The sequence below is a fragment of the Gracilinanus agilis genome, chromosome 4 (assembly GCF_016433145.1).
Source record: "Gracilinanus agilis isolate LMUSP501 chromosome 4, AgileGrace, whole genome shotgun sequence".
Lineage (NCBI taxonomy): Eukaryota > Metazoa > Chordata > Mammalia > Didelphimorphia > Didelphidae > Gracilinanus > Gracilinanus agilis.
In genome coordinates, this window is record NC_058133.1 from 32,791,360 (window position 1) to 32,819,338 (window position 27,979).

Sequence of the window (27,979 nt, forward strand, 5' to 3'; positions counted from 1 at the left end):
AAATTGAAACTAAATCATAAAAAAATTGAAACTAAAAGTCTTGCCCCAAGGAGATGTAAGGAGACACCTTCCCCAGCTACTTTTGAGAGGTGGGAGATCTATGGTTATAGAACACTGCATATGAAATTATTTTTCCTCAATATTTTGGCTGGTTTTGCTGAATTTTTTTTACTCTAATTCTTTATTATAAGGAGTGACTATCTAGGAAGGGGAGGAATATAAGAGTAAACTCTGGGAGATATAAAGAAAAGCCATCAATAAAATTTCTTTTTAAATACGCTTCCCTCCTTTCATTGAAGAGATGGGAACTAAGAGTATGGAATGCTACATATACATACATCAGACACAGTTACTATCTTTGCTATAAGGATAGGGTCCCTGGGTAGGGTCAGGGATATATTTGGAAATGAAAATGACACATCAGTTTATTTACAGTTTTACTTGGGGTTTTGGTTTTGTATGAGGGTATTTTTTCAACAATGACCAATATGGAAGTATGTTTCATATGATAATATATGTATGGCTCAGATCAAATTGCTTACCACCTCTGAGTAAGGGGAGAGACATTTTAGATCTTTTAATTTTGAAAAATGTATGGAAAATTATTATTACATGTAATTGGGAAAAATTGGGGAAAAGTATCTGAATTTTAAAAAAAGAAAAAAGAAATGCAAGTGGCAAAAAACAAAAACCCAATAAAACAAGTCAAACAAAACAATCAATATCTCAATGATGCCTTTATCTAAATCAATGATCAAAAATGTTAAAAAGGACAGTCAAGAAGAGAAACGTGGAGCACTCCTTTGAAGACCTTCTAAACAGACATGGAATCATAAAGAGTCCTCTCTCCAGGTTTAGCCATTCAGCCCCACTCATTCCCAAGGATCTTGACTAGACTTTTAGCCATCGTATGTCTCCATCTTTTCTTCAACGACAGCAAGGCACATGCACATTTGATTAGAAGAGTTGCTAAAACCTAGGTAAATATTGTGTCAATGACAATATCACTTAAAAGGCAGCTAAGAACTCAGATTAACAGCAATGATCAATTTTGGTCCCAGAGAACCTTCCCTCACTTGGGAGCTGGGAGATTGGGGGAGGAGGCCAGGTGGTGGTCTGTCATTCAGTCTTAGACACAATCACTTTGTTTTGAGCAACAAATTGTCTTTGCTACAATATAAGATTCAATGTTGGATTGGTTGGAGGGCTGGGCATAAAAAAGAAAAGCCAGCCATAAAGCTTTTCAATAAATATTAAAACAACAACAAAAAAAACAAAGATGAAAACCAAATGAATTCAACACTAAAATTAAATCTGGACAAGTTATGTCTACATAAATTTACTATCATGCCAATCTAGTAACTCTTTCCAAAGAGGAAATGAGGTTAAGACTGCCATGACCTATTTTTGGTGAAGTTATACAGTTCCTTTGTGATGACTGCTCTGTTTCTAGATGTTCACTAATCATCCTTTTGGAGCAACTAGGTGGTACAGTAGATACTGTCAAGCCAGGCGTCAAGAAGATTCAATTCCTGAGTTCAAAACAGCTCTTGGAAACTGACTAGCTATGTGACCCTGGGCAGGTCACTTAACCCTGTTTGTCTCCGTTTCCTCATCTGTAAAATGAGCTGAAGGAGGAGATAGCAAACCACTCCAGTATTTTTGCCAAGAAATCCCAAATGAGGTCACATTGAGACTGAACTTTAACTGTCCTTTTAACCATACATTCTAAAAGTTTGCCAAGAATCCAAGTCAAACTCACTAACTGTAGTCTACAGACTATTCTCAGTCCTCTTTTTGAAAAGTGAGATGACTCTACTCAGCACAGCAGCAATCCTTCTTGTTCCATAGTTTAGCTTGACCTCCAATGCCCTGGCAGCCATGTAGAAGGGATCTGCAGTTGGCACTTTTCTTGGCACCATTTACTGCTATGTGGAAGTTTTCCAACACGGGAAAGTGGAGATCATTGCTAATGACCAAGGAAAGAGAATCACCCCAAGCTATACTGCTTTCCCTGTCATAGAAAATTTAATTGCGAATGCTGCAAAGAATCAAGTTGCAATGAATCACCAACAGTCTTTGATGCCATACACCTGTTTGATCACAGATTTGATGATGCAACTGTACAGTAAGATATGAAACATTGGCCTTTCACAGTGGTAAATGATGCAGGCAGGCCTAAATTCCACGTAGAGTACAAAAGAAAGACCAAAAGTTTCTATTCTGAAGAATTATCTTCTATGATCAAGATGGAAGAAATTGCTAAAGCTTACTTTGAGAAAACTGTCACAAATGCCATTGTAAAAGTCCCAGCCTTGGAGGTTTTGATGCCTCCATTCTTACCACTGAAGATAGTATCTTTGAAGTCAAACCCATAGATGAGGACACCCACTGAGTAGGGAAGCCTTTGACCATGGCATGGTCAACCATTTCATTGGTGAGCTCAAGAGAAAGCACATGAAGGACATCAGTGAGAATCAGAATATGCCATCTGCACACCATTTGTTACCAGGCTAAGCACATCCTCTCTTCCAATACCCAGGTCAGTATTGAGACTGACTCCTGAGAAGGTATCATCTTCTACACCTCTTTCACTGATGCTAGTTTTGAAGAGCTAAATCAGTGGTTCCCAAACTTTTTTGGCCTACCGCCCCTTTCCAGAAAAAAATATTACTTAGGGCCCTTGTCACATACTAACACCACCTCCTTACAGTTATTCACTGCCCCCAAATGCACCTGTGGCCATCACTGCTCCCCTGGATCTCTGCAGCACCCACCAGGGGGCGGTGGCAGCCACTTTGGGAATCACTGAGCTAAATGTTGATCTTCTCTGTAACATCCTAGACACTGTGAAAAAGGCCCTAAGAGATGCAAAATCACAGATTCAGAGCATCATCTTGGTGGGTGGTTCCACTCAGATCCCCCAAATCTAGAAGCTGCTGCAGAACTTCTTAAATGATAAGAATATCAATCCTGATGAGGCAATTACCATTAATGCAACTATCCAGGCTGCCATCTCACCTAGAGAGGAATGTGAAAATGTTCAGGGCTTGCTGCTATCGGATATCATTCTTTCCCTTGGTTTTGAAACTGCTGGTGGAGCTATGACAATTCTGATCAAATACAATATCACCATTGTGATAATGAGATTAAATCTACCCTGCCCTTGCTTAGATTTAATCACCAAAGATATAAACAGCACTATTTGATTTACAAGTGGGGGAGATCCATAACCCACATGTGTTAGAATGCGTAGCGAATCAGAATCTACTGACTGCCCCCTAGGCAGTTCTAAGAGAAGCATCTGTTGTGATTGGACTCACAAACTAGGAGGGAGGCCCAGGAAGTGACACATAAGTGACCCCTTTAAAAAGAGAGAGTTGAGTGAGTCAAGGGTCTTCTGGTTTTGTGAAGGGGACCTGAGGGAGCTCTGCTGGTTTCGTGACTGAGACTGCTCCACTTGGTGAGTGTTAAGACTGAATCTTCCTGAACTTCTCTTAAGGAACTTTCCTTTCAAAGAGACTCTGTGACTGAAGCTTTGCTTCCTACACCTCAGAGGCCTTGGGGCTTCCGGCCTTCTGCTCAAGGCTTGACCTTTTCCAATTAAGGACTAGTTAAATCTGCCTGGTTTGAGCCAGGGCCAGAGCAATTTACTCAGTGTGTTAGATCACTTATTCTATCTCATTATCTCTCTAATTTTCTTACATTCTCTCTCTCTTCTTAATTTGTAAATAAACTTCCATAAAAGTCCATTTTGACTTGAGATTATTCTTAATTGAGGATTAATAATTGTTCAATCCTCTGGCGACCAACCTTTTAATATATTCAACCAAAAAACCCCTTTTCCCCCTTACACCATCCCCACCAAGCAGACCCAGATCTCTCCCACCTACTCAGATGACCATCCTTGAAGTGTTTATTCACGTTTATGAAGGAAAGAGAACAACAGCAAAAAAGAACTTGCTTGGCAAATCTGAGCTCCCAGGGATCCCCCCACCTCCAGGTGTTCCTCAGACTGAAGTAACCTTTAATATTGATGCAAAAGGTATCCTCCATGTTTCTGCTGTGGATAAGAGCACTGGCAAGGAGGACAAGATCTCCATCACCAATGCCAAAGGTCATCTGAGAAAAAACATTTGAGCATATGGTCCAAGAGGCTGAGAAATACAAGGCTGAAGATAAGAAGCTGAGAGACAGGGTGTCTTTCTAAATTCTCTTCAATCCTGTGCTTTTATCATGAAGGTTACTATAGAGGATGAAAAACTCCAAGGCAAAATTGGTGGCAAAGACAAACAGAAAATCACTGATGAATGTAATAAAATAATCAACTAGCTGGATAAGAACCAGACTGCTGAGAAGGAAGAATTTGAGCATCAGCAGAAAGAACAGGAGACAGTCTGCAACCCCATCATTACTAAGCTAAACCAGAGTATGAAAACCATGCACTCAGGAAGCATGCCTGGTGGGTTCCCATGGGGTCAAGCAACCCCATCTGGAGGTGCTTCTTCCAATCCTGCCACTAAAGAGGTTGAGTAAATGCACCAGAAGAATGAGCATTCCACACAACTTTCCAAAAATTGAAGGATTCAAATTTGTCGCCAAGGCAGTAGCAGTTTAAAGTAACATTTAAGCTACTATGCAAATCTGGGAATTCTGAATGCTTGAGTGTATACAGAAGAAGAGAACCAAACAACATTGTACTTTATCAATCTATAAATAAGTGAAAATTCTTGTCCTGGAGAATAAAATCTATTTAAAATTGGCAAAAAAAAAAAAAAAAAAAAAGACTTCTAAGGGCAGCTGGGTAGCTCAGTGGATTGAGAGTCAGGCCTAGAGACAGGAGGTCCTGGGTTCAAATCCGGCCTCAGACACTTCCCAGCTGTGTGACCCTGAACAAGTCACTTGACCCCCATTGCCCACCCTTACCACTCTTCCACCTAGGAGCCAATACACAGAAGTTAAGGGTTTAAAAATGTAAAAAAAAAAAAAATCTATAAAAATATTTACAGCCACGCTCTTTGTGGTAGCAAAAAATGGGAAAATAAAGGGATGCCCTTCAATTGGGGAATGGCTGAACAAATTGTGGTATCTGTTGGTGAGGGAATACTATTGTGCTAAAAGGAATAATGAACTGGATCAATTCCATGTGAACTGGAATGACCTCCAGGAACTGATGCAGAATAAAAGGAGCAGAACCAGGAGAACACTATACACAGGGATGTGGTACAATCGAATATAATGGACTTCTCTACTAGAAGCAATGCAATGAGTGTGAAAGGGAATTTTTTGTTCTCTTTTCTGAGCTTAAACTTGTAAGAGGGAATCCTTTATTCCCTTTGTCTATTTTGAGTTAACAACAACTTAAGTATCCCCACTTAATACCTCACTAGATTGTGAAGACAGAATTAACTTTCCTTTGTCCACTTCTGGATTGAACCAACAAAAGCCTGAATTATATGGAGGAATTTAAAAGTCACTTACTACAATGGGTAACTCCAGAAACTTGTGAATCCTATGATCAGAATTAACACCTTCTGGGGGCAGCTGGGTAGCTCAGTGGAGTGAGAGTCAGGCCTAGAGACAGGAGGTCCTAGGTTCAAACCCGGCCTCAGCCACTTCCCAGCTGTGTGACCCTGGGCAAGTCACTTGACCCCCATTGCCCACCCTTACCAATCTTCCACCTATGAGACAATACACGAAAGTACAAGGGTTTAAAAAAAAAAAAAGAATTAACACCTTCAGAAGCCTTTGATAAGAGTTCACCCCTCCAGAAGGTGAGAACTGGTTCCCACAAACACTGCCCCCTAGGCAGTTCTAGCACCATAAAAGCCATGAATCCTTTGGTTTGAGTCAGTTTTGTGAAGATAGTCTCCTAACTAGAGAGAGTCTTAAAGGGAACTTCACTGGAAACTGCAGCTTGGATCGTGGGCTTGGAGTTTGGCTTCAACTTGGACTCTGACTCCTGGACTACTTTGTGGGTTGAATGAAAGGCTGACTCCTTTCCTAGTTTCTGGAGAGACTAGCTTCCATCTTGGAGGAGGCTGTGTGGTTACTCACTACCGGCCTTCCTGGTTGAGAGCTTATTAATCTCCCCCTGGATTAAGATAGAATAAATAACCTCTCTAACTCCCTCACATTTCTCTTTTTTATTGTTTCTTCTCTATTTGTATATATTTGTAAGTAAATTTCTGACTCAAGATATAATAAATGTTGGCAACCACATAATTTCATAAAATCATTGTCCAATCATTAAATTTTTTTTTTAAACCCTTGTACTTCGGTGTATTGTCTCATAGGTGGAAGATTGGTAAGGGTGGGCAATGGGGGTCAAGTGACTTGCCCAGGGTCACACAGCTGGGAAGTGGCTGAGGCCGGGTTTGAACCTAGGACCTCCTGTCTCTAGGCCTGGCTCTCACTCCACTGAGCTACCCAGCTGCCCTCCAATCATTAAATTTAACCCTTACATGATCCAGGACAATTCTGAGGGACTTATGAGAAAGAACGCTATTCACATCCAGAGAAAGAACAGTGGGAATAAAAACACAGAAGAAAAACAACTGCTTGATCACATGGTTCAATGAGGATATGATTGGGGACATAGACTCTAAATGATCACCCTAGTGCAAATATTAATAATATATTAATAGGTCTTGATCAATGGCGCATGTAAAACCCAGTGGAATTGCTCATTGGCTATGGAAGGGGGATGGGAGGAGGGGAGGAAAAAAACATGAATCTTGTAACCATGGGAAAATAATCTTAATTAATTAATTACATTTTTAAAAAAGTAAGTAAAATTGGCATCTTAAAGAAAGAAAAGAAAAATGAGATGACCTTGGCCCCTCTCCATTAATTTTAATTTTTTTTATATTTAATTTATTATTTGTTAAATTTTTAGCATTCCTTGCAGATGAAATCATACTACTTTTTACTTTATTCATGATTTTTTTCCTTTGTTTTATATGGGTCTTCTTCCACAATATGTCCAATGTGGAAATATATTTTGTGTGATCATAATTACAAATGTATAACCTAGATCAAATTGTTTACTCTTTCAGGAAGGAGAAAGATTGGGAGGGAAAGAATTTAGAACTCAAAATTTTGGAAAACAAATATTGAAAATTGTTACACATAATTGAGAAAAATAAGCTATAACATATTCTTAGCATGCTTTTCTTTTTAAATGTTGAGATCCAAGTTCTTGTTCTCTCTCCCACTCACTAAGAAAGCAAACAATATGAGGTCAATTATACATATGAAATTATGTTCCATATTAGCCATGTTGTTTAAAAAAAAAAAAAAGACAGCCAAAAAACACACTTCAGTTTGTACTCAGAATTCATTGGTTCTCTCTCTAAGGGTGGAGAGCATTTTTTCATCATCAGACTTTTGGAACTGTCTTAGATCATTCTACTGATCAAAGTTGCCAAGACTTCACAGTTGATCATCATCACAACATTGCTGTTACTATGCACAATGTTTTCCAGGCTCTGCATTTGCATCAGTTCATATAGACCTTCTCATGTTTTTCTGAAACCACTCCCTTCATCATCTTCTGGTACAACAGCAATCCATCATAATCATGTGTCACAACTTGTTCAGTCATTCCCCAGTTGATGTGCATCTCCTTCCACTTCCAATTCTTTGCCATCACAAAAAGAGCTGATAAAATATTTTTCTACACATAGTTTTTCTTTTATCTCTTTGGGATACAGATCTGGCAGTGTTATTACTGGGTCAAAGAATATGCAAGGTTTGATAGCCCTTTGGCCTAGTTCCAAATTGTTCAACAGAATGGTTGGACCAGTTCACAACTTCACCAACAATTCATTAGTGTACCTATTTTTCCCTCCTCTCCTCCAGCACTGGTTATTTCTGATAGGTATAAGATAATATCTCAGTTATTTTGATTTGTATTTCCCTAATCCATAGTGATTTGGAGCATTTTTCAATATGAATATTGATGGCTTTGATTTCTTTTTCTGAAAACTGCCTTAGACCATTGTATCAATTGGGGAATGGCTCTTATTATTATAAACTTGACTCAGTACTATACTCAGTTTTTATTCTAGAAATGAGGACTTTATCAGAAAAACTTTTTGTAGAAATTTTTGACATTATTCCATTGTCTTTGATCATGTCTTTCAGGTAACATAATAATTCTTATTCTCTCTCCTGGACTCAAGTCAGTCATTTGTCCAAAAAGATATTTCACTTTTTTTCTAATTATTTGACTTTGTTTTATTGTTTCTTGATATCTCAAAAAGTCATGAACTTCTACCTGCCTAATTCTATTTTTTTTTAAACCCTTGTCTTCTGGCTTAGAATCAATACTAAGTATCAGTTCCAAGGCAGAAAAGTTGTAAGGCCTAGGCAATGGAAATTAAGTGACTTGCCCAGAGTCACAGAATTAGCAAGTATCTGAGGCTAGAATTGAACTCAGAACCTCCAGGCTCCAGGCCTAGCACTCTGTCCACTGAGCCACCTAGCTGTCCCTCCATTCTAATTTTTAAGAAATTCTTTTCTTCAGTGAACTTTTTGTGCCTCTTTGTCCATTAACCTAAATCTGGCTTTTTTTTTTTTAAGAAGTTCTTTTCTCCCATGGATTTTTGTATCTCCTTTTTTATTTGTCCTAGGAATTCTTCTCTTCAGTGATTTTTTGTGCCTTTTACCATTAGGCCAATTTTGTTTTTTAAAGTATTCAATATTTTTTCCAAGCTGTTAATTCTCTTATCATAATTTTCTTGCATTATTCTTATTTCTTTTCCCAATTCCCTTTACTACTCATTTCTTTCTTTAACTCTTCCAGGAATCCTTGTGATCTTGGGGCTAATTAGGATTTTTATTCATGTTATGATCATCTTCTGAGTTTGTGTCTTGATCTTCCCTACCATAGTAGTAGTTTTTTATGTTAAAGTGCTTTTTTGGTGTTTGCTTATTCTTCCAGTCTATTACTTGACTTCGAAATTTATGTTAAAGTTGGGCTCTGCTCACCTCAAGGTGGAAAGGCACTTCCCCAAGCTTCAGTTTTTTCATCCTATTGCTTTCAGAACTAGTTCTAGGAGTCTGCAAGTTTTTGATGCTTCCAAGGTGGTATGATACTAGGAGAAGTGTGATCACTGCTATCCTAGTATGTACTGTGGTCTTTGATCGGGAAGGGCCCCTGGTCCCCTACAACCACAAGTGCTAACATAACTCCCTGTCTTAGAACTATGGCCCAGAACTGCATATAGTCAATAAGATTGCTAATCAGTTCCAGTAGTACACAGGAAAGCATTCTATGTAATCTCTTTCTGACCAGTTGTCCAACCCCCTTACTGTCTCTAAACAGGCTTCTATCTCAGTGTCACAAACTTCCTGCCAACATCCTAAGTTTTCTTAGGCTGGAAAAATGTCTCACACTGACCTTTTGTTGGCTCTGCCACTCCAAAATTTGCTTTGAGGCATTATCTTAAAGTTGTTTGGGGGGGGGGGGGAAGAGGGGAATGTTGAGAAAGTTCGGCTGGGTTGCCTGTAATTCATCATCTTCTCTCTCAAGTGTCAGAAGAGGTTCCAGCATCTATGCCATATTAATGAACAGTACTTTCAATGTACTTTCAAACAGTACTTTCTCACAGGTAGAGGCCATTCATCCAGTCTTACAGATGACAAGTTGCCTAACTCTGAGAAATACTTGTCTATGCCCTCCCATAAATGCTCCACAGAGGGGTCATTCAATTTACTGGGGATTTTCTTCAAGTGCTCTTTACAGGTTAAGGGAAATAATGGGAAAAGAAAGGGGAGGAGAGGAGAGAGGAAAGAAGGGGTGGAGGAAAAGGAGAAAAGGAAAAAGGGCCTAGCAGTACCAGACCTCAAACTGTACCACAAAGCAATAATCATTAACATGATTTGATAATGGGTAAAAAAATATAACCATCAATCATTGAACCAAACAGGTATATAATATATTGAAGCAAAAAAATAATTAAACTAGTATTTAGTAAACCGATGGGTCCCAGTTATTGGGGCAAGGATTCATTATTGGCCAAAAACTACAAAAAATGGTACAGGAGTCTGGCAGAAATTAGGTATAAATAACCATGTCATATCATATAAGCAAGAGAAGCTTAAAATGGATACATGACTTAGATATAAAAAGAGGAACAAGTATGATAACCTTTTAGACCTATCAATACAGAAAGAGCTCATGACCCAACAAGGAACAGAGAGAATCAAAGATAAAATGGACAACTTTAATTACGTAACATTTAAAAGGTTTTGCATAGGAGTAGCATAGCCAAGACAGCAGAATAATAGCACAGAAAGCTGGAATTACTCAAAGAACCTTCTCAAACCAACCTTAAAAAAGAACCTCGAAATGATTAGAGTAACAGAACCAAGAAGGAAATAGAGTAAGGGGGCTCTCCTGCAGAAAACAACTTCAAAGTTAGGCAGAAAGAGTCCATTTTCATGGGATAAAAGGAAACCAGAAGTAAAACTGCACACAGAAGAATGCAGGCTGACTACCCACCCACACACACTTATTGTGCCAGGTTCTGAGTCAGGGGACAGGCTAACTTTGGAATCCCAGGTCCCTACCTAAGCCAGCAGTACCCCACACTCACCCCTTTACGTTTCAAGCGCTAGTATCAGCCCAAAGTGAGGCCCGAAAGTCCACAACTCTTGAACCTCTCAAGCAGTGGTTCCCAAACTTTTTTGGCCTACTGCTCCCTTTCCAGAAAAAATATTACTTAGCGCCCCCTGTCACATACTATCACCAACCCCTGACAGTTATTCACCGCCCCCAAATGCATCTGTGGTCATCACCGCCCCCCTGGATCACTGCAGCACCCACCAGGGGGCGGTGGCGCCCACTTTGGGAATCGCTGCTCTCAAGTCTATATTGTGGTGAAGCCCCTAGTCCCAGGGCAAAATAGCTCAGAGCACTGAGTCTGCAAGCCATTTGCAGAAGAGTCAGAATCAACAATTTTCAGAACTCCCAGTACACAAGCAAAAAAAAAAAAAAAGGCTGGGAAAATGAGCAAACAGCAAAAGAAATACCTAACCAAAGAAAATGTTTATGGAGACAAAGATGAGCAAGGTACAGACTCAGTAGGAGACAATAAGATCAAAGCAACCAAGTTTGCAAAATTTCAAGGAAAAATAGGAATTGGTCTCAGACACTGAAAGAGCTCAAAAAGGAATTTAAAAAAATCAAATAAGATAAGTGGAAGAAAAATGGGGAAAAGAAATGAAAGTAATACAAAAAGAAAATAACTTAAAAAATAAAATTGGTCAATTGGAAAAAGAGACACAAAAATCCAATGAAGAAAAGAGTTCCATGAAAAGTAGAATGGATCAAATGGAAAAAGAGGATCAAAAGGTCATGGAAGAAAATAATTCTTTAAAAATTGGAATTGGCCAAATAGAAGTTAATGATTTAATGATATCACAAAGCAAAAAAAAAATCAAAAGAATGAAAAATAATAGAAAATATGAAATAATTTCATTGAAAAAACAACTGACTTGGAAAATGGATCCAGGAGAGATGATCTAAGAATTATTGAACTACCTGAAAGTCGTGATTAAAAAAAAAAGTCTAGACATCATATTATAAGAAATTATCAAAGAAAACTGCCCTGATATTCTTGAGCAAGAAGGTAAAATAGAAATTGAAAGAATCCACAGATCACCTCCTGCAATAAATCCCCAAATGACAATTCCCAGGAATGTTATAGCTAAGTTCAAAAGCTCAAAGGCCAAGGGGAAAATATTGCAAGCAGTAAGAAAGAAACAATTCAAATATCATGGAGTGCCAGACAGGATTATACAGGATCTGGCAGCTTCTACATTGAAGGATTGGAAGGCATGAAATATGATTTTCCAGAAGGCAAGGGAACTGGGTTTACAACCAAGAATCACTTACCCATCAAAACTGACTATATTCTTTCAGGGGAAAATATGATCATTTAATAAAAATGGAAGATTTCCAAGCATTCCTAAAGAAAAGCAAAGACCTAAATAGAAAATCTAATGCCCAAATACAAAATTCAAGAAAATAAGAAAGTAAATAAAAAAGAGAAAAAATGTACAGGACTCAATAAGGTCAAAGATGATATTTGTAACTCTTAAAATTTTTATCATTATTATAGTAGTTAGAAGAAGTATACATAAACAGAGTGTGTGGCAATAAGCTATTTAGGATGATATGCAAAAACAATCAAAGGCTGAAAAAGAGAACTGCACTGAGAGAAATGAGAAGAGAGATAAAATGGGCTAAATTTTATCACATAAAGAGGTATAGGAGGGAAAAAAAACTATTACAGTGGAGGGAAGGATAAAGATGATGACGGACAATACTTAAACTTTATTTTCATTGGAATTGTCTTAGAAAGGGAATAACAGCCAGATCATTAGAGTATAGAATCCTATCTTACCCTATAGTGTAAGAGAAGTAGAAGGGGAATAAGAAAGGTGATGAAGTTGGGGGAGTAATTAAAAGATCTATAGAGTTGGAGGGGAATAAGCAGGATGGTGTTGGAAAGGGGAGTAATATAAGGGAGGGGGGATGAGGGGAGTGAATAAAAGCAAAACACTTGTGTAAAGGGACAGAGAGAAAGGAGAAAGGGCAGAATTAAAATGGGAAAACAAGATGGAGGGGAATACACAGACGATAATCATAACTGGGAATAATGTAAATAGGATGAACTCACCCATAAAACAGAAGCAAATATCAGATTGTATTAAAAACCAGAATCGTATGATATTTTGTTTACAAGAAATACATTTGAGGCAGGTAGACACACACAAAGAAAGATAAGGGGTGGAGCTGAATCTATTGGGCTTCTAATGAGATAAAAAAAAAAGCTGGAAGAGTAATTATGATCTCAGACAAAGCTAAAGCAAAAATAGACCTGACTAAAAGAGATAAGGAAGGTAATTATATCTTGATAAAAGGTAGTAGAGACAATGAAGTAATATCAGTATTTAATATATATGCACCAAATGGTATAGCCTCCAGATTTTGAAAGGAGAAATTAAAGGTGCTTAAGGAAGAAATAGACCATAAAACTATACTAGTGGGGGACCTCCATCTTTCCCTAACAGAACTAGATTAATCTAATAAAAAAATAAACAAGCAAAGGAAGTAAATGAAAATTTAGAAAACTTATCTGGAGAAAACTGAATGGGGGTAAATAAAAAGTACATGATACAAACACAAAAAGTGACCATGAACTAGGGCATAAAAACTTCACAACCAGATGCAGAAAAGCAGAAGTAATAAATGCAACTTTTTAAGTCATAATGCAATAAAAATTATAATCAATAAGGGTTCATGGAAAAGAAAATTAAAATTAATTGAAAGCTAAATAATCTAATTCTTAAAAATTAGTGGGTCAAAGAACCAATCATAGAAACAATCACTGATTTCATTAAAGAAAATGACAAGACAACATATCAAAATATATGAGATATAGCCAAAACACTTAGGTAGAAATTTATATCCCTGAATACTTTTATCAATAAAATAGTGAAAAAGCATATCAATTAATTGGACATGCAACTAAAAAAAAACTAGAAAAAGAACAAATTATAAATCCCCAATTAAAGATTAAATTGGAAATCCTAAAAAAAAATCAAAGGCAAAATTAATAAAATTGAAAATAAAATAACTATTGAACTAATAAATAGGATTAGGAGTTGCTTATATGGGGAAATAAATAAATAGATGGAATAGAGAATTGGTTAATTTAATTTTTAAAAGGAAAGGAAAGAATCAAATCACCAGTATCAAAAATGAAAAGGGTGAATTCACGAAATTAAAGCAATCATTAGGAGGTATTTTGCCTGATTATGACAATAAATGTGATAATCTAGATGAAATGGACGAATATTTACAAAAATATAAATTGCCTAGATTAACAAAAGAGGGAATAATAGCATACTTAAATAATCCCATCTCAAAAAAGAAACTGAACAAGAAATTGAATGAACTCTCTAAGAGAAAAAATCCCCAGGGCCAGATGGATTCACAAGTGAATTCTATCAAACATTTAAAGAAAAATTAATTCCAATACTATATAAACTATTTGGCAAAATAAGCAAAGAAGGAGTCCTACCAAATTCTTTTTGACATAAATACGGTGCTAATACCTAAGCCAGGAAGACCAAAAACAAAGAAAGAAAATTACAGACCAATTTCATTAATGAATATTGATACAAAAATCTTAAAAGAAAATACTGGCAAAAAGACTACAGCAATATATCATGAGGATTATTCACTATGTTAGACTTAGCAATAAAAGAAAAAGAAATTGAAGGAGTTAAAGTAGGCAGTGAGGAACTAAACTATCATTATTTGCAGATAATTGATGGTATACTTAGAGAATCCTCCAGAATCAACTAAAAAACCAGTTGAAATAAGTAATAACTTTAGTAAAGCTGCAGGATACAAAATAAATCCACATAAATCATCAGCATTTCTATATAGTTCCAACAATGCCCAGCAGAAAAGTTAGAAAGAGAAATTCCATTTAAAATCACCCCAGACAATATAAAATACTTGGGAATCTATTTATCAAGACATACAGAGAAATTATATGAACACAATTACAAAACACTTTTCACACAAATAAAGTTAGATTTAAACAACTGAAAAAACATTAATTACTCATAGGCAGATCAAGCTAATATAATAAAAGTGAAAATTCTACCCTAATTAATTTGTTTATTCAGTTCAATACCAAACTACCAAAAAACCATTTTATAGAACTAGAAAAAATAATAATAAAATTCATCTGGAAGAACAAAAGGTCAAGAATATTAAGGGAACTAATAGAAAAAAAAAAGGTGAAGGATGGTAGCCTAGAGGTACCAGATCTTAAACTGTACTATAAAACAGTGATCATCAAAACAATCTGGTACTGGCTAAGAAAAATAAGGGTGCTAGCCCTTACCATTTTTCTGCCTTAGAGCCAATACACAGTACTGATTGTAAGACAGAAGGTAAGGGGTTTTAATAAATAAATAAAGAAGTGTGGATGAATGGAATAGATTAGGGGTAAGTGACCTCAGCAATCTAGTATTTGATAAACCCAAAGATCCTAGCTTTTGGGATAAGAACTCATCATTTGACAAAAACTTCTGGGAAAGTTGGAAAATAGTATGGCAAAAACTAAGTATACATCAATATCTCATACACTATACCCATGTTGGCAAATCTATGGCACATGTGCCAGAGCATACCAGTAAAACCAGTAAAACATTATAAACAGTAATAGCAATACTACAGAATGATCAAATGTGAGAAATTTTGCCACTCTAAGCAATACAATGATCCAGGACAATCCTGAGGGATTTATGAAAAAGAATGCTATCCACCTACAGAGAAAGAACTATTGGAATCAGAATGCAAATGAAAGCATATGGTTTTTCACTTTGTTTATTTGGGTATATGTTTTGGGATTTTGGTTTTATAAGATTATTCACTTACAAAAATGAACAATACAGAAATGTTTTGCATGATAATACATATATAACCTAGAATGAATTGCTTGCCAGCCCCAGGAAGAGAAAAAGAGGAAGGTAGACAATTTGGACCACATAACTTCAGAAAACTTATGTGGAAATTTGTTATTACATGTAATTGATCATAATAAAATAAAAACATTAAAATAAATAAATAAAAGTTTTTGCACAAATAAATTGATGCAATTAAAGTTAGAAGGCAAATAAATAAATGGGGGGAAATGCTCTTGCAGAAAATTTCTCTAATGAAGGTCTCATTTCTAAGATATCTATGGAACTGATAAGAATGAGAAACATTCCCTAGTTAAAAGTGGTCAAAGGATATGAATAGTCATTTTTCAAAGAAAGAAATTGAAACTATTAATGTCCATATTTTTAAAAAGCTTCTCAAAATAACTAATAAGAAAACTGCAAATCAAAGAAACTTCAATATTCTATCTCATACCCATCAGAGTAGCAAAGAGGAAAAAAAAGGAGAAAATAGTAAATGCTAGAGGGACTAAAGAAAAGTCACATTAACAACCTATAAGCAGAATTGTGATCAGGTCTAGGCATTCTGGAAAGCAATTTGAAATTATGCCCCAAAAAGTGATTAAACTGGGCTTACTATTTGACCCAGTAACACCAGTATTAGGTATCAGAGAGATCAACCAAAGAAGAGAGACCCAAATACACAAAATTATTCACAGCAGCTCTTTTCATAGTGGTCAAGAACTAGAAACTAAGGAGGTACTCATCACTCAGTCAGAGAATGACTGAATAAAATCCTCATTCTTCCTGACCTCAGTTTTTTAAATTATTTATCATGTTATCCATATCTTTTTCTTTCTAGATATCTGTGATACTACTCTCGCATAGCTTTCCTCCCATCTGACTATTCCTTTTCAGTCTCCTTGGATGGATCTTCATCTAAATCCCACTAACTAGTCATGAGTATCCCCCAAGGCTCTGTCCTGGGCCCTCTTCTCTTCTATATGTGAGTTTGACATTACCCCTTTACACAATATACAAAACAATAGGGATCTCATCAGCTCCCACAGAGTAATTTATCTTCTTTATATTGATGGTTCTCAGATCTATTTAACCAGCTCTAATTTCTTTCCTCACCTCCAGTTTTGCATCACTCACTATGTATTAGACATCTCTGAGTGAATGTTCTGTGGACATCTTAAATGTCCCAGGTCCAAAATTGAACTCAATCTTTCCCCCAAACCACCCTCCTTTTCTAACCATTACTATTACAGCACCCTTTTCCCTACCAACAACGTTCACACACTGTGTCATCCTCAACTCTACTCCTTCATTCTCCCTGTCCAATGTGTTGCAAAGCCCTGTCCATTCTACCTTAATAAAATCTCTCATATGTTGCCTTCATTCCTCTGATGCACCACTACTCTAGGGCAAACCCTTGTCCCTCAGCCAGTACTACTGCAATTTAGTCTGTATTTATATTATTTGCATGCTGATTCCCCCATTAAACTGTGAACTGTTTTTTTTAACCCTTACCTTCTGTCTTAGAATCAATACTGTGTATTGGTTCCTAGGCAGAAGAGTGGTAAGGGCTAGGCAATGGGGTAAAATGACTTGCCCAGGGTCATACAGCTAGGAAGTATCTGAGGTCAAATTTGAACCTAGGACCTCCCATCTCTAGGCCTGGCTCTCAACCTACTGAGCCACTGAGCTGCCCCAAACTTCTGAGAGCAGGAACTGGTTTTGGTTTCAGGGAGAGGGGTCAAAGGAAGAAAACATTATCTTTCTTAGTTTCTCTAGCACTTATCCCAGTGCCTAGCATACAGTGGGTGCTTAATAAGTGCTTGCTGATTTGACTTGATAAATTAAATGGAATATTAAGAAGAAATGCCCAAAAGGACTGGTTTCAAGAAACCTGACAATGCTTGTCTGTCTGAAATGTTGCAGAGTAAAATGAGCAGAATCAAGAGGACAATGACACAACAATAACATTGTAAAGGCAAACCACTTTGAAAGACTTGAGAGCTCTGATCTGCACAAGGATTGAACATGACACTAAAGGAGTCTTGCTGATGAAGGACCCAAGGCACAGAACATTCATGGCTAATGCAGGAAAATGTTTTGTTTGGCTCTATGTATTTATTACAGGAGTTTTACTTGTTTTGTTTTGTTTTGTTTTGATCTTGGCAGGTAGATGGTCAGAGGAGAGAAAATAAATGTTTGCTCATTGAAATAAACGTTTTTATAAAAGAAGAGAAAGTCCTGTACTAGGTGAAAGGAGGATGACTGGGTACTCCTGTGTGTGGATGCCCTGGTACAGAAGGGCCAGGCTACCTGCAGCAGTGCATGTACAGGAGCACCAAGGAGGAAATACAGCTGGACAAAGCCTTCAGCGTCATCCTAAAGAGTCTAGACTCCATAGCAGGAGTCAGTAACCTTTTTGGCCGTGAGAGCCATAAACGCCACATTTTTTAAAATGTAATTTCGTGAGAGCCGTACAGTGCTCACAGTGCCGCTCCTGTAACAGCGCCTGAAAAAAATGGACTTCATGGCTCCTGCAGAAAGAGCCATATCTGGCCCTCCAAAGAGCCAGATACGGCTCAAGAGCCATATGTTGCCGACCCCTGCTCCATAGACTCAGACCAAGAAAGCTACTAGTTGAGAGCCAATTCCAGGTCAACATCAACGATGCCAGAGCTTCTAAGTGATGGTCCAGAATAGAGCCGGCTTCCTCCAGGAGGAGTAAGGAGGAGGTGGTCACTTGTCAGAAATGCTAGAGATAAGGGCATTGCAAAGGGCTGAACTGGCTGACCAACTCTAAGGACAGTAAGAGGATGTGAGCAGGGCCTGAGAAAGATAGAACAAGCAAAGAGAGCATCCAGACTCCTCTAGGCTTTATGAGGAAATGTTTTATCCACTGTGAGAACAGCAATGCACAATGATGGTGCCAGGCTATATGGCCAGCCCAAGCATGCCTGGCCCATACAGGGCTCTTTCCTCTAGCACCTAGGGTCAGAATGACTATCTGAAGTTCCCACAGAACAGGCCCCTTGATCTACCAGCCATCACCATCAGGCCCACAGAGAGCTGCTAGTCACCTCCAAGAACCCATGGAGATGACCCAGCAAAGCATCAGAAGAAAAACCCTGTTCACTCATTGTCCAAAAAGAGTGTACTCACCTAATAAATGCAAAAGCCACTGCCTACTGGGCAAGGGACCAGTATAGGCTTGCCTAAACTGGCTGCCTCACCACAAACTTGCTTCTCTGCCACTGACCCATCACTCTCCTAAAGCTATTCTCTCAAAGGTCATCAGTGATCTCATAACTGCTAATGAGATGCTCTAATGTCAGGCCTCATTTTCCTTGACCTCTCTGCAGCTTCTGACTCTGCCCTCCTCCTAGACACACTCCTCCCTTGAGTTCCATGCAGTTGCTCTCTTCTGGTTCTCCTATGTGTTTGATAGCTCCTTCTCCATCTCCTTAGGGTGGCTACCCCAAACCTCTGACTAGCCCTCAATTCATTTCCCTCTAGATAAGTTCATCTGTTTTCCTAAGTGCAAGGATCATCTTCCAAATCTGTTTATTTCCCCATAATCTCTCCTGAACTCTAGCTTCACATCCTCCCCTGGTCTGCTGACTTTTCCTCACATATAATAGGCCATCTCCCAACTCCATGCCTTTGCCCTGGCTGTCCCCCATGTTCCCCTACCTCACCTCTGTCCCATCATTTCCCTGACTTCCATTAAGATTCAACTCAAAAGCCACCATTTTCTGGAAGAAGGTCTTTCTGGATCCACTTCATACTAGAGCCTTCCCCGTCTGCTCTGTATGCATCCTGGATGTACCTAATTATTTACATGTTGTCTCTCTCATTCAAATGTACACTCCCAGAAGGACAGGGATGATTTTTGCTTTTCTCTGTAACTTCAGTTTCTGGCATGTTAATAAGTGCATTATTATTTACTGATGGTTTCATTGATATCTTGATACCTATTAAATACCTAAATCTCAACCTCAACAGGTCCAAATCAGAATTGAGCATTTTATTGCTCAAATTTTCACCTCCTCCAAACTTCTCTATTTCTCAGAAACAATAGAATATGGCAGTCCAATGGTCAAGAACACAAACCACTGAGAGAAGGGCTCCTTATCCAACATTAACTTCTGGGAAAAGCAGAAAGCAGTTTACCAGAAAATGGATTCAGGCCAGTATCATACCAATTAACTCAATAAGCTCCAAATCAATGGGCAAGCTAAATATAAAAGATCATGTCACTGACCATCCACTGAGGACAATGGAAGGAGGTAGCTTTTACAAAAACTATGGTTGGGGAAGAGTCTAAACTGAACAAGGCATGAAGTGATAAAAAAAAAAAAAGGGTAAAAAGGTTGATTTTGATTGTATACAATTACAAAGCTGGCATAGAAATAAAATCAAGCGTAGCTAGAATATGATGACAAATTACTAAAGAAAAAAATTTTTAGCAAATATCACTGACAAAAGTCTGACATCCAAGATATACAGGCAACTGATACAAATATAAGATCCAAAATGATTCCCTGAATAGATAGGTGGTCAAAGGAGATTAATCATTTTCAAAAGACTAAAGTAATCAATGTTGCTGAAGCTACCAAAAGATATGTATGTGAATACATCGTTGGTGGAACTGTGAATGGACCACAATGTGTTGGAAAGCAATTTGGAATTATATGCAAGAGAAATGACTATATCATTAAAAGGATTTTTTTTGCTGCAAATCATCTCCTACCCAAAGAAAGTTAAACACAGAAAGAAAAGCCCCACATACACCAAACCATTTATAGCAGCACTTTTTGTTGCAGCAAAAATCTGGAAACAAAGTGGGTTTGGCTAAACAAACTGTAGCCTGCTGATACAATGGAATATTACTATTGCATTAAGATTTTTTACAAAGGTTTGGTTTTTCTTTTTTATTGCAGAAAGTGGAAAAAATGACTATCAACTGAAAATTAGTTCGTATGTATTTTCACATTATTAAAATAAATGTTTTGGATCTATATGTACCAAATACTTTTAGAGGTGCTTTCCATGACAGCCAAAAATTAGAAACTAAGGGAGTGTCCTCCTTTTGGGCAATGGCTAAGCAAATTATGGTATATGGATGTCATGGAATATTACTGAGCAATAACAAATGAGGAAACTGGAGAGACCTGTATGAACATTATAAGGATAAACAACTTTGAAAGACTTTAGAACTCTGATTGATGCAACGACAGATCATAAGATGGAAACCCCGGAGCCTTAAAATTCAGTCAGAAAGCAGACGCTCAGACATAGCCGACATGGGAATTTGTTTGGCAGGCATAGACTATGCAGCTATGTACTAAGAGGCTGAGTTTCCCTTTTCCTTTTAACTTTTTCCTTTTCTTTTTAAATATTTGCTTGGGGAGGGAGGGACAGTAGGAGGAGGAACATTAGAAAAAATGAAATGAGTGTTTGTTGAATTGACCAGACATTCCTTCCTTATGAAGAATTCCAATCTACGCTGCAGTTTGCACACATTGATGCAACACTCCCACTCAACACACACAGGACGCATCTCTTCCTGCTTCTCATGCCCATCTTTCAGATATGGAGCCCCAGCTCTCTTCCTCCCCCTAGTCTTCTCCAAACTAAACATTCTCTGTTCTTTCCACAGTCTGACAAATGCTATGTCCTCCAAATCTGCTGATTCCATCCCACCTAAAGAAATACATAATAGTTTCAAAAGGTCACTGGACTGGACACCAACCCAACTTCTCTGCAGATACTTAAAACTACATTGATATGAACCTGTGACTCCTTCAGTGTTAGGGAACTACCAGTATAGTAAGTAGATGGCTTCTGCCTCAGTTTCTTCCCATGTAAAATGAAGATGATATAATAGTACCTACCTAGCAGAATTATTACAAAGATCAAATGAAATCATATTTTAAAGCACTTAGTAGGTGCTTAACAATACTTCCTTCCTTCCTTCCTTCTTCTTCTGATACAAGAGTAGCATCTCTCTTCTATAACTTAAGAATCTTAGAGAGCTGCTTGAAGTATTACAAGTTTAAGTTCCTTTGTCTAGAGTCCTTGCACCAGTACAAGATCAGAATAGGACTTTGAACTCAGGTCTCCCTAATTCCAAGGCCAGCTCTCCATCTACTCCCCATCCTGCTTCTCCAAAGATTTATACATCTATAAATGGTAGAACATTTATTAAGAAGAATAATGTTTTCCTTCCAACACACTGTATGTAATGGAGACAGTAAGCCAAAATTTGCAAAGGCCAACAATACCACTGCCAAATGAAAAAACTGTGGTAAACATACTGTTTGTTCTTTGGGTAATTCCAAAGTAGAGTTCCAGAAGGGAAAAGAAAAAATGAAGACTACTACAGGCAACGGACTCCATCAAGATTATGAATGAGCCTGCAAAGGACAACATCCTGTCCCCTGGCTGGGATGCAGGCTTTGTTCTGGCCTCTGGGACATACCCTGTGAGCTTGTGCCATCCCAAATAATCCTCAACACTGGCTTCACTGGGCGGGGGTCGCTCTCCTAGCAACAGAGCAGCAAGTCATTCAAGTGCTACTGGGACAATAACACGCCTGTTTTCCATCCACAAGGTCATATCAAAAATGCAGGGAGCAAGCTGAGTGTGAATGAAGAAGCCAGAACACAAATATGGTCCAGACTCTAGGGAGCAGAGATCACCTGGCTGCAACATCTGGCCAAGCTGAAGAACATAATGATGAAAGGCTGGTTAGGAAACATCTAGAAAGGAAACAGGCATACCAAAGAGCTGGCCTACCTTCATAAAAAAAATACTCGATAAACCACATTTCCTTTCCTTAATTCATTAATATTTTATTAATGTATTAATTATTGTTATTGTTAATATTATTATTAATAATAAATTGCTAGATCAAAAAATGCCAAAGATAAAATACACCTAGATTTTAGCAAAGTAGTTGATAAAAGTTTCTTGTGTCTGACAAAAATTCATTCACATGGATTCTAACCTAGCAAAAGAGCCAGGAACAAAGGTTTGATGTCTACTCTGAAAGAGATCCCTAGTACAGTGTCCTAGGGATCTGTGGTTGCACTTAAGTTGTTTAACATTTTTATCAATGAGAAGGAAAAAGGAATGGATGGCAGGTTCATCAGGGCTGCACAAGACACCCAGCTGAGAGAACACTTTCTGACAAATCAGAATCCAAAAAGATATTGATATACTATAGCATTGAGCTGAATCTGATAAGGTGAAATTCAGCAGAGATTAATATAAAGTCTTGAACTTAAGTTCAAGAAATCAATTCCCCAAGTAAAAGATTGGGGAGAGATGTGTGGTTAAAGATCAACTAGTAAGAATGAACTGAAAGTTCTGCTGGCATGATCAGAAGGACACAATAAGGGGACAAGGAAGCCCTAAGACTGCATATAAGAAAGGCAAAGCTTCCAGGAAGAAGGAAGTGTATGTTTTCCCCCAACAGAGTGTAAGCTCCTGGAGGACAGGAACAGCTTCTTTTTTGTATCTTTGGTGCCTAACATGGTACCAGGCATGTAGGAGACACTAGAACTTTGTTGAATTGGATCATCTCCACTTAGTTGTTTCATTTTACTGGATCATTTAAGGAGAAAGAGTATTAAAGAATGAGGCCAATAAAAATCATTCATGTAATTAAAAGAAGCTCCTAAATTACTTAACTGCCTTGGCCACTTTTCTGTAAGTAACTAAGTCAATGAGACTAGCTTCTTTAAGCTACTATTGCCTAGGGCTCAGGTGACCCACATCAGCCAGACTTAAAGCACTGAGCCTAGCAGTCCTGCCCTACCCTGGGGTGAGTCTGGATGAGCCTCATCCAAGTGTCTGCAGGGTTATCCTAGGGAAGAGGAATGAGACATGTTCTGTTGGAAGGCAGACCAGGAAACCAGAAGGAAGCTACAGAAAGACTACATTAGGCTTGCTACAAGAAGAAACATTCTAACAGGCAGAGCTATCCCCAAGTGCCTGCCTTTCAGGGCTTCTTGAGGGACATCTCTCCTTGGAGGTCCTCACGCAGGAGCCAGACCATGAGTAAGGGAGGTTAGAGCAGGGACTTCTTTCAGGGTCCCTTCCAGTGAGATAGAATAAATTAGATAGAATAAATCAGAATTTCTGGGTATGGGGCCAAGTGCCTGTCAGGCTACTCATTCCGCTCCAATCAGCCACATCCACGGTCATTCACCTACTTACCCAGAGACTGGAGGGCTACTTGCCCAACATGGGGGCCAAGCTGGACTAACCCACACTTAGCTCCTCCTTTGACTTCCCTGAAATCAGCAAAGACTGATTCTGAGAAATCTAATAGGTGGGAAGGAGCAGAAGTTCTGAACCTGGATCCATGGAGAAACTTCAGGAGGTCAATGAATTTTGTTTAGTTCAATAAATGCATCTCAATATAATTTATTTCCTTTGTAATCTTATGTATTTTATGCACTTAAAACACTTCACTGTGGAGGAGTCTGTGGGCTTTTTCAGAGAGGGGCAGAGTGTATGACACACACCCGTTGGGAGCCGGGAAAAGAAGACCAGGGCATGAAAAATCAAAAAGACCTTCCAACAGTGCTTTTACACACCATTTCCATATCTGGGAGCAATCCCAATAATAGAAAACATTTCTCCAACCCTTTAAGGGACTGTGTATGCCTGTGCAAACCTTGGGAGAGCAGAGATCAAACACCTGAGTTCAGGAAATAGCTAGCAGGCCAATTTTGGAGGCATGTGCGATACATGAAGGGAGGCAACAAGAAATTAGTAGGAAAAGGAAGGGACATGGGAAAGATGCAGGGCTTTCAATGTCTGAAGGGACAAAAAGGAAATGAATTCTGGGAGATGAAATCCAAGGGCTCAAGATTTTCTAATTATACAGAATTTGGCAACTGAGTGGCTGAGATAAGAATCAAGACTGGCTCTGAGTTGTGGTGGGGGGTGCCTGGGCCCACAGGATTTCCTCCCCTTGAGTTCAGTCACTAGGCAGAAGGCACATCCTAAGAGGCTTTGTGTGTGGTCTCCATGGCAAAGGCTGGCACCTATCTGTTCAATGCCCAGAGCAGCAATGAGCCCAGCAGGAACCCAAAAGAGCCACTCTGTCAGTCAATAAACATCTATTAAGTACGTACTAGGTACAGGGGAGTGAGAGGCAGCTAGGTGATACAGTGCATAGAACACTGGGCTTGGGATTAGGAAGACTCATCTTCATGTGTTTGAATCTGGACTAGCTGGGTGACTCTGGAGAAGTCACTTAATCCTATTTGCCTCAGTTTTCTCACTTATCAAAGGAGCTAGAGTGGACAATAGCAAAGCACTCCAACGTCTTGCCAAGAAAACCCTAAGAAGGATCTGACTGGAATAATATGTGCCAGTCATCTTTCTAAGCATCAGGATACAAAGAGGCAAAAGACAGTTCCTGCCCTCAAGGAGCTCACAGCCTAATAGAGGAGATGACCTGGGGACAAATATGTATAAACAAGCTACATACAAGATAAATAGGAAATAAATATCCTAGAAGGCCAGGAAAAACTTCCTATAGAAGATTGGATTTGACCTGGGACCTGAAGGCAGTCCTAGAAGCTGAGAGGGAGCATTCCAGACTTGGGGGACAGCCAGAGAAAATGCCAGGGGCTGAGAGATGAAATGTCTTGAGGGGAGGGGGAAGAGACAACCAGGACAAATGTAGCAGTTGAACAAAAATCCCATCAATGCCACCTCCACCTCCTATGAGGCCTTCCTTCCTTCCTTCCTTCCATTTCACTTGCCCCAGGACCCTCCATTCTGAGTTCCTTGCCTCCCCGAACTCTGACCTCTAAATTGCTTTGTTAACAGCAGTAACAAGGATGCAAGACCATACAGAAGCTAGTGGATCTGGAAAGGGGACCTGAGAGCCAATCTTGGCTCACCACCGACAAGCTGAGTGATCTTGGACCAAGCCCTTTCCTCTCCCTCCCTGGGTTCCAGTTTCTTCTTCTATCCCATGAGGAAGCCTAGATGATCTCTAAAGTTTCTTCTTGTTCTAAGTCCATGCTCTTAGGAGCCTGGACAGAAGCACAGTAGGTTGAGTCACCAAGACAGATATTGGATCCAGTCAGGCATCCAGGATTTCAAAGAAATAGACCAAGCAATTTCCATGCTACAAGGAGACAATAGTCCTACAGTCTAGGATGCATTCATTGTCTTTGGGCCAAGGATGGTTGTGATGGCAAAGATAAAATATATCTGCATCCAGATTCTGCTCATCACCATAAGCAATCATCACTCTCATTGATTTAGCACTTCAGCTAAGTCCACCTTGCTGAGTCTTGGCTCCACCATGTAGGGGGCAAGTCCATTTACCTTTCAGGGCAAGGGGAAGCTCTCTTAGGGTTTCCTCAGAGGGAAAGTTAAAGATAAGCCTTGGTAGAATGGATTCCTCCAGGAAGCCACAAGACCAAAGAAAGCCTTTTCTTTACCACCACTAGGGAGGAAGGGAAGTACCAGGAAGAGAATGCTAGCTATGGAATAGGAGGCTCCAGGTTCAAAACCCAGCTATAACATCAGCTATCTCCTTTGTGGCCTAAGCAAATCATTCACCTCTCTAGGCCTCAGTTTTCTTGGCTGTAAAATGGAGCTTGGCCTCTAAAGGTCCTTTCTAGCTCCACTAGATCCTAAAGCACTAAGAGAAAATACTTGCTCAGTCCTCAAAGATGAGGGCTGCATGAATAGAACACTAACATTTCAGAAGGAGAAAAGCAAGAGACTCCCACCAATCTCTAGTTGGATCATCCACATCCCTCCAAAGGCCAGACCTTAGCTCTAGGTGCCACAGATTATGAGGGCACTAATTAATAAGTGAGAGAAAGGTATCAAGAAACCTCACATACCTGGGAAGAAGGGTATGAGAAGTGAGAGGTCTTTGTTTTTGTATTCCTAACACTTAGCAGAGTGCCTAGCATACAGCATGTGCTTAATATATTTAATGACAGATAAGAGTGTTGGGGGCCTGGAGTCAGGAAGACTCATCTTTCTGAGTTCAAATAAAACCTCAGACACTGACTTGTTGTCCCTTAAACCTGTTTGCTTCAGTTTCCTCATCTACAAAATGAGCTGGAGAAGGATATCACAAACCACTTCAGTATCTTTGTCAAGAAAACCCCAAATGGGGTCACAAAGAGTCAGACATGACTAAAAAACGACTGGAAGATAAAATATATATACATATACACACACACACACACACACACACACACACACACACACACACACACATATATTGACTAACTAGGAGCAATGAGCAGTAGGCAGAAAAGGAGATCAGCTCAGAAGGGACTATCCTTAACAATCTGGCTGAACTGGCCAACCCCAGAATGGGACCTTATGAGGTTGCAGAGATACTTAGACTGAGACATAGCAACCATTTGTTCAGAATGTTGGAAAGTCAGCTTGATGTTTCAGGCAGGCTGTCTGCAATCCCCCTTCAAGATGCCCTTCTTTCCTCTTTCTACCACCTCACAAAAGCATTCAAACTCCCTTCTGTCAGCCCTAATTCCCCTGTGCTATCTTAGATACCTGATCTCAGCCCTTTATGGTTGTAGAGACTGAAAGCTTTCCACTGCTAAGAAATGGACCTACGGTGATCTTGAGAATGGCCTTATAATGGGCACTGCACCATTTGGGGTCTGCACTGCTGCAGAAGACTGGAGAGCTTGGAAGCTCCTCCATAGCCACATATTGACCTACAAGAGAAGAGTCCAAGGGGAGAATGTGGGGAGGCCATTCAGATTGTTTGGTGTCTGCCTCTAAGAAGTGAGATTTTATTCAAAGCCCCTCTGCCATCCAATTAAATCCGGATCATGTACATCATAGATCTTTCTCCAAACTGGCCTGGGCTCGTTCAGGTCCAACGAGTCCCCGAACTTGCTTCCCCCACCCACCCAACCCCCAATCAACTGGGCTCCGCACCCATCCCAAGCGCAATCTTCCCAATGTCATCAGCCAGGAGGACACGAAGCTGCGTCCCCCCCCCCTTAACTATGCCATTTCCTCACCCCTAAGCCTGGGTCCGCCCCCACCCTTCCCCTCTAATGTCATCCATTCATTGCTCTCCCCTTCTCCATCCTCCCTGTCTCTCTCTCTGGCCCCCAGTCCTTGCCTCCCCAATCCCTTGGCCCCCAACCTCCTCCAGCCCCTGACCCCAGCGCTAGTGTCCCCCAGTCCCTCCTCTTCCTTCTCCCCCTCCCCGCCTGACTGGACGGGCCCTCGTCCTACCTGTTCCTGGGGCGTGGGGACTGCAGGAGCTGGACCGGGGGCTCGCGGCTCAGGGGGGGCCCTAGCCCCCGGCGCCCTCCGGACCCCCCCCTCCGCGCGAGCCGGCCCGGGGGCCGCGGGCTTGTCCCGGGTGCGGAAGCGCTTCATGGGAGCAGTGGAGGCAGCTGGGCGCCCGGCCCCCCAGCCCCGACCCTGGCCCCAAGCCCGGCCC

At 39.6% G+C, this 27,979-nt stretch overlaps 1 protein-coding gene and 1 pseudogene across 1 annotated transcript in view; one reads left to right on the top strand and one right to left on the bottom strand.

The window, feature by feature from the left end:
* The window catches only part of MAST2 (microtubule associated serine/threonine kinase 2), a 192,166-nt gene extending 164,251 nt beyond the window's left edge, over nt 1-27,915 (bottom strand). The window contains exon 1 of the mRNA XM_044674823.1: nt 27,769-27,915. Within this exon, the coding sequence (XP_044530758.1) occupies nt 27,769-27,915 (147 nt within the window). The remainder of the gene's footprint in view (nt 1-27,768) is intronic.
* On the top strand, nt 1,879-4,536 carry LOC123245648 (annotated as a pseudogene).
* Nucleotides 27,916-27,979: the final 64 nt, after the last annotated feature.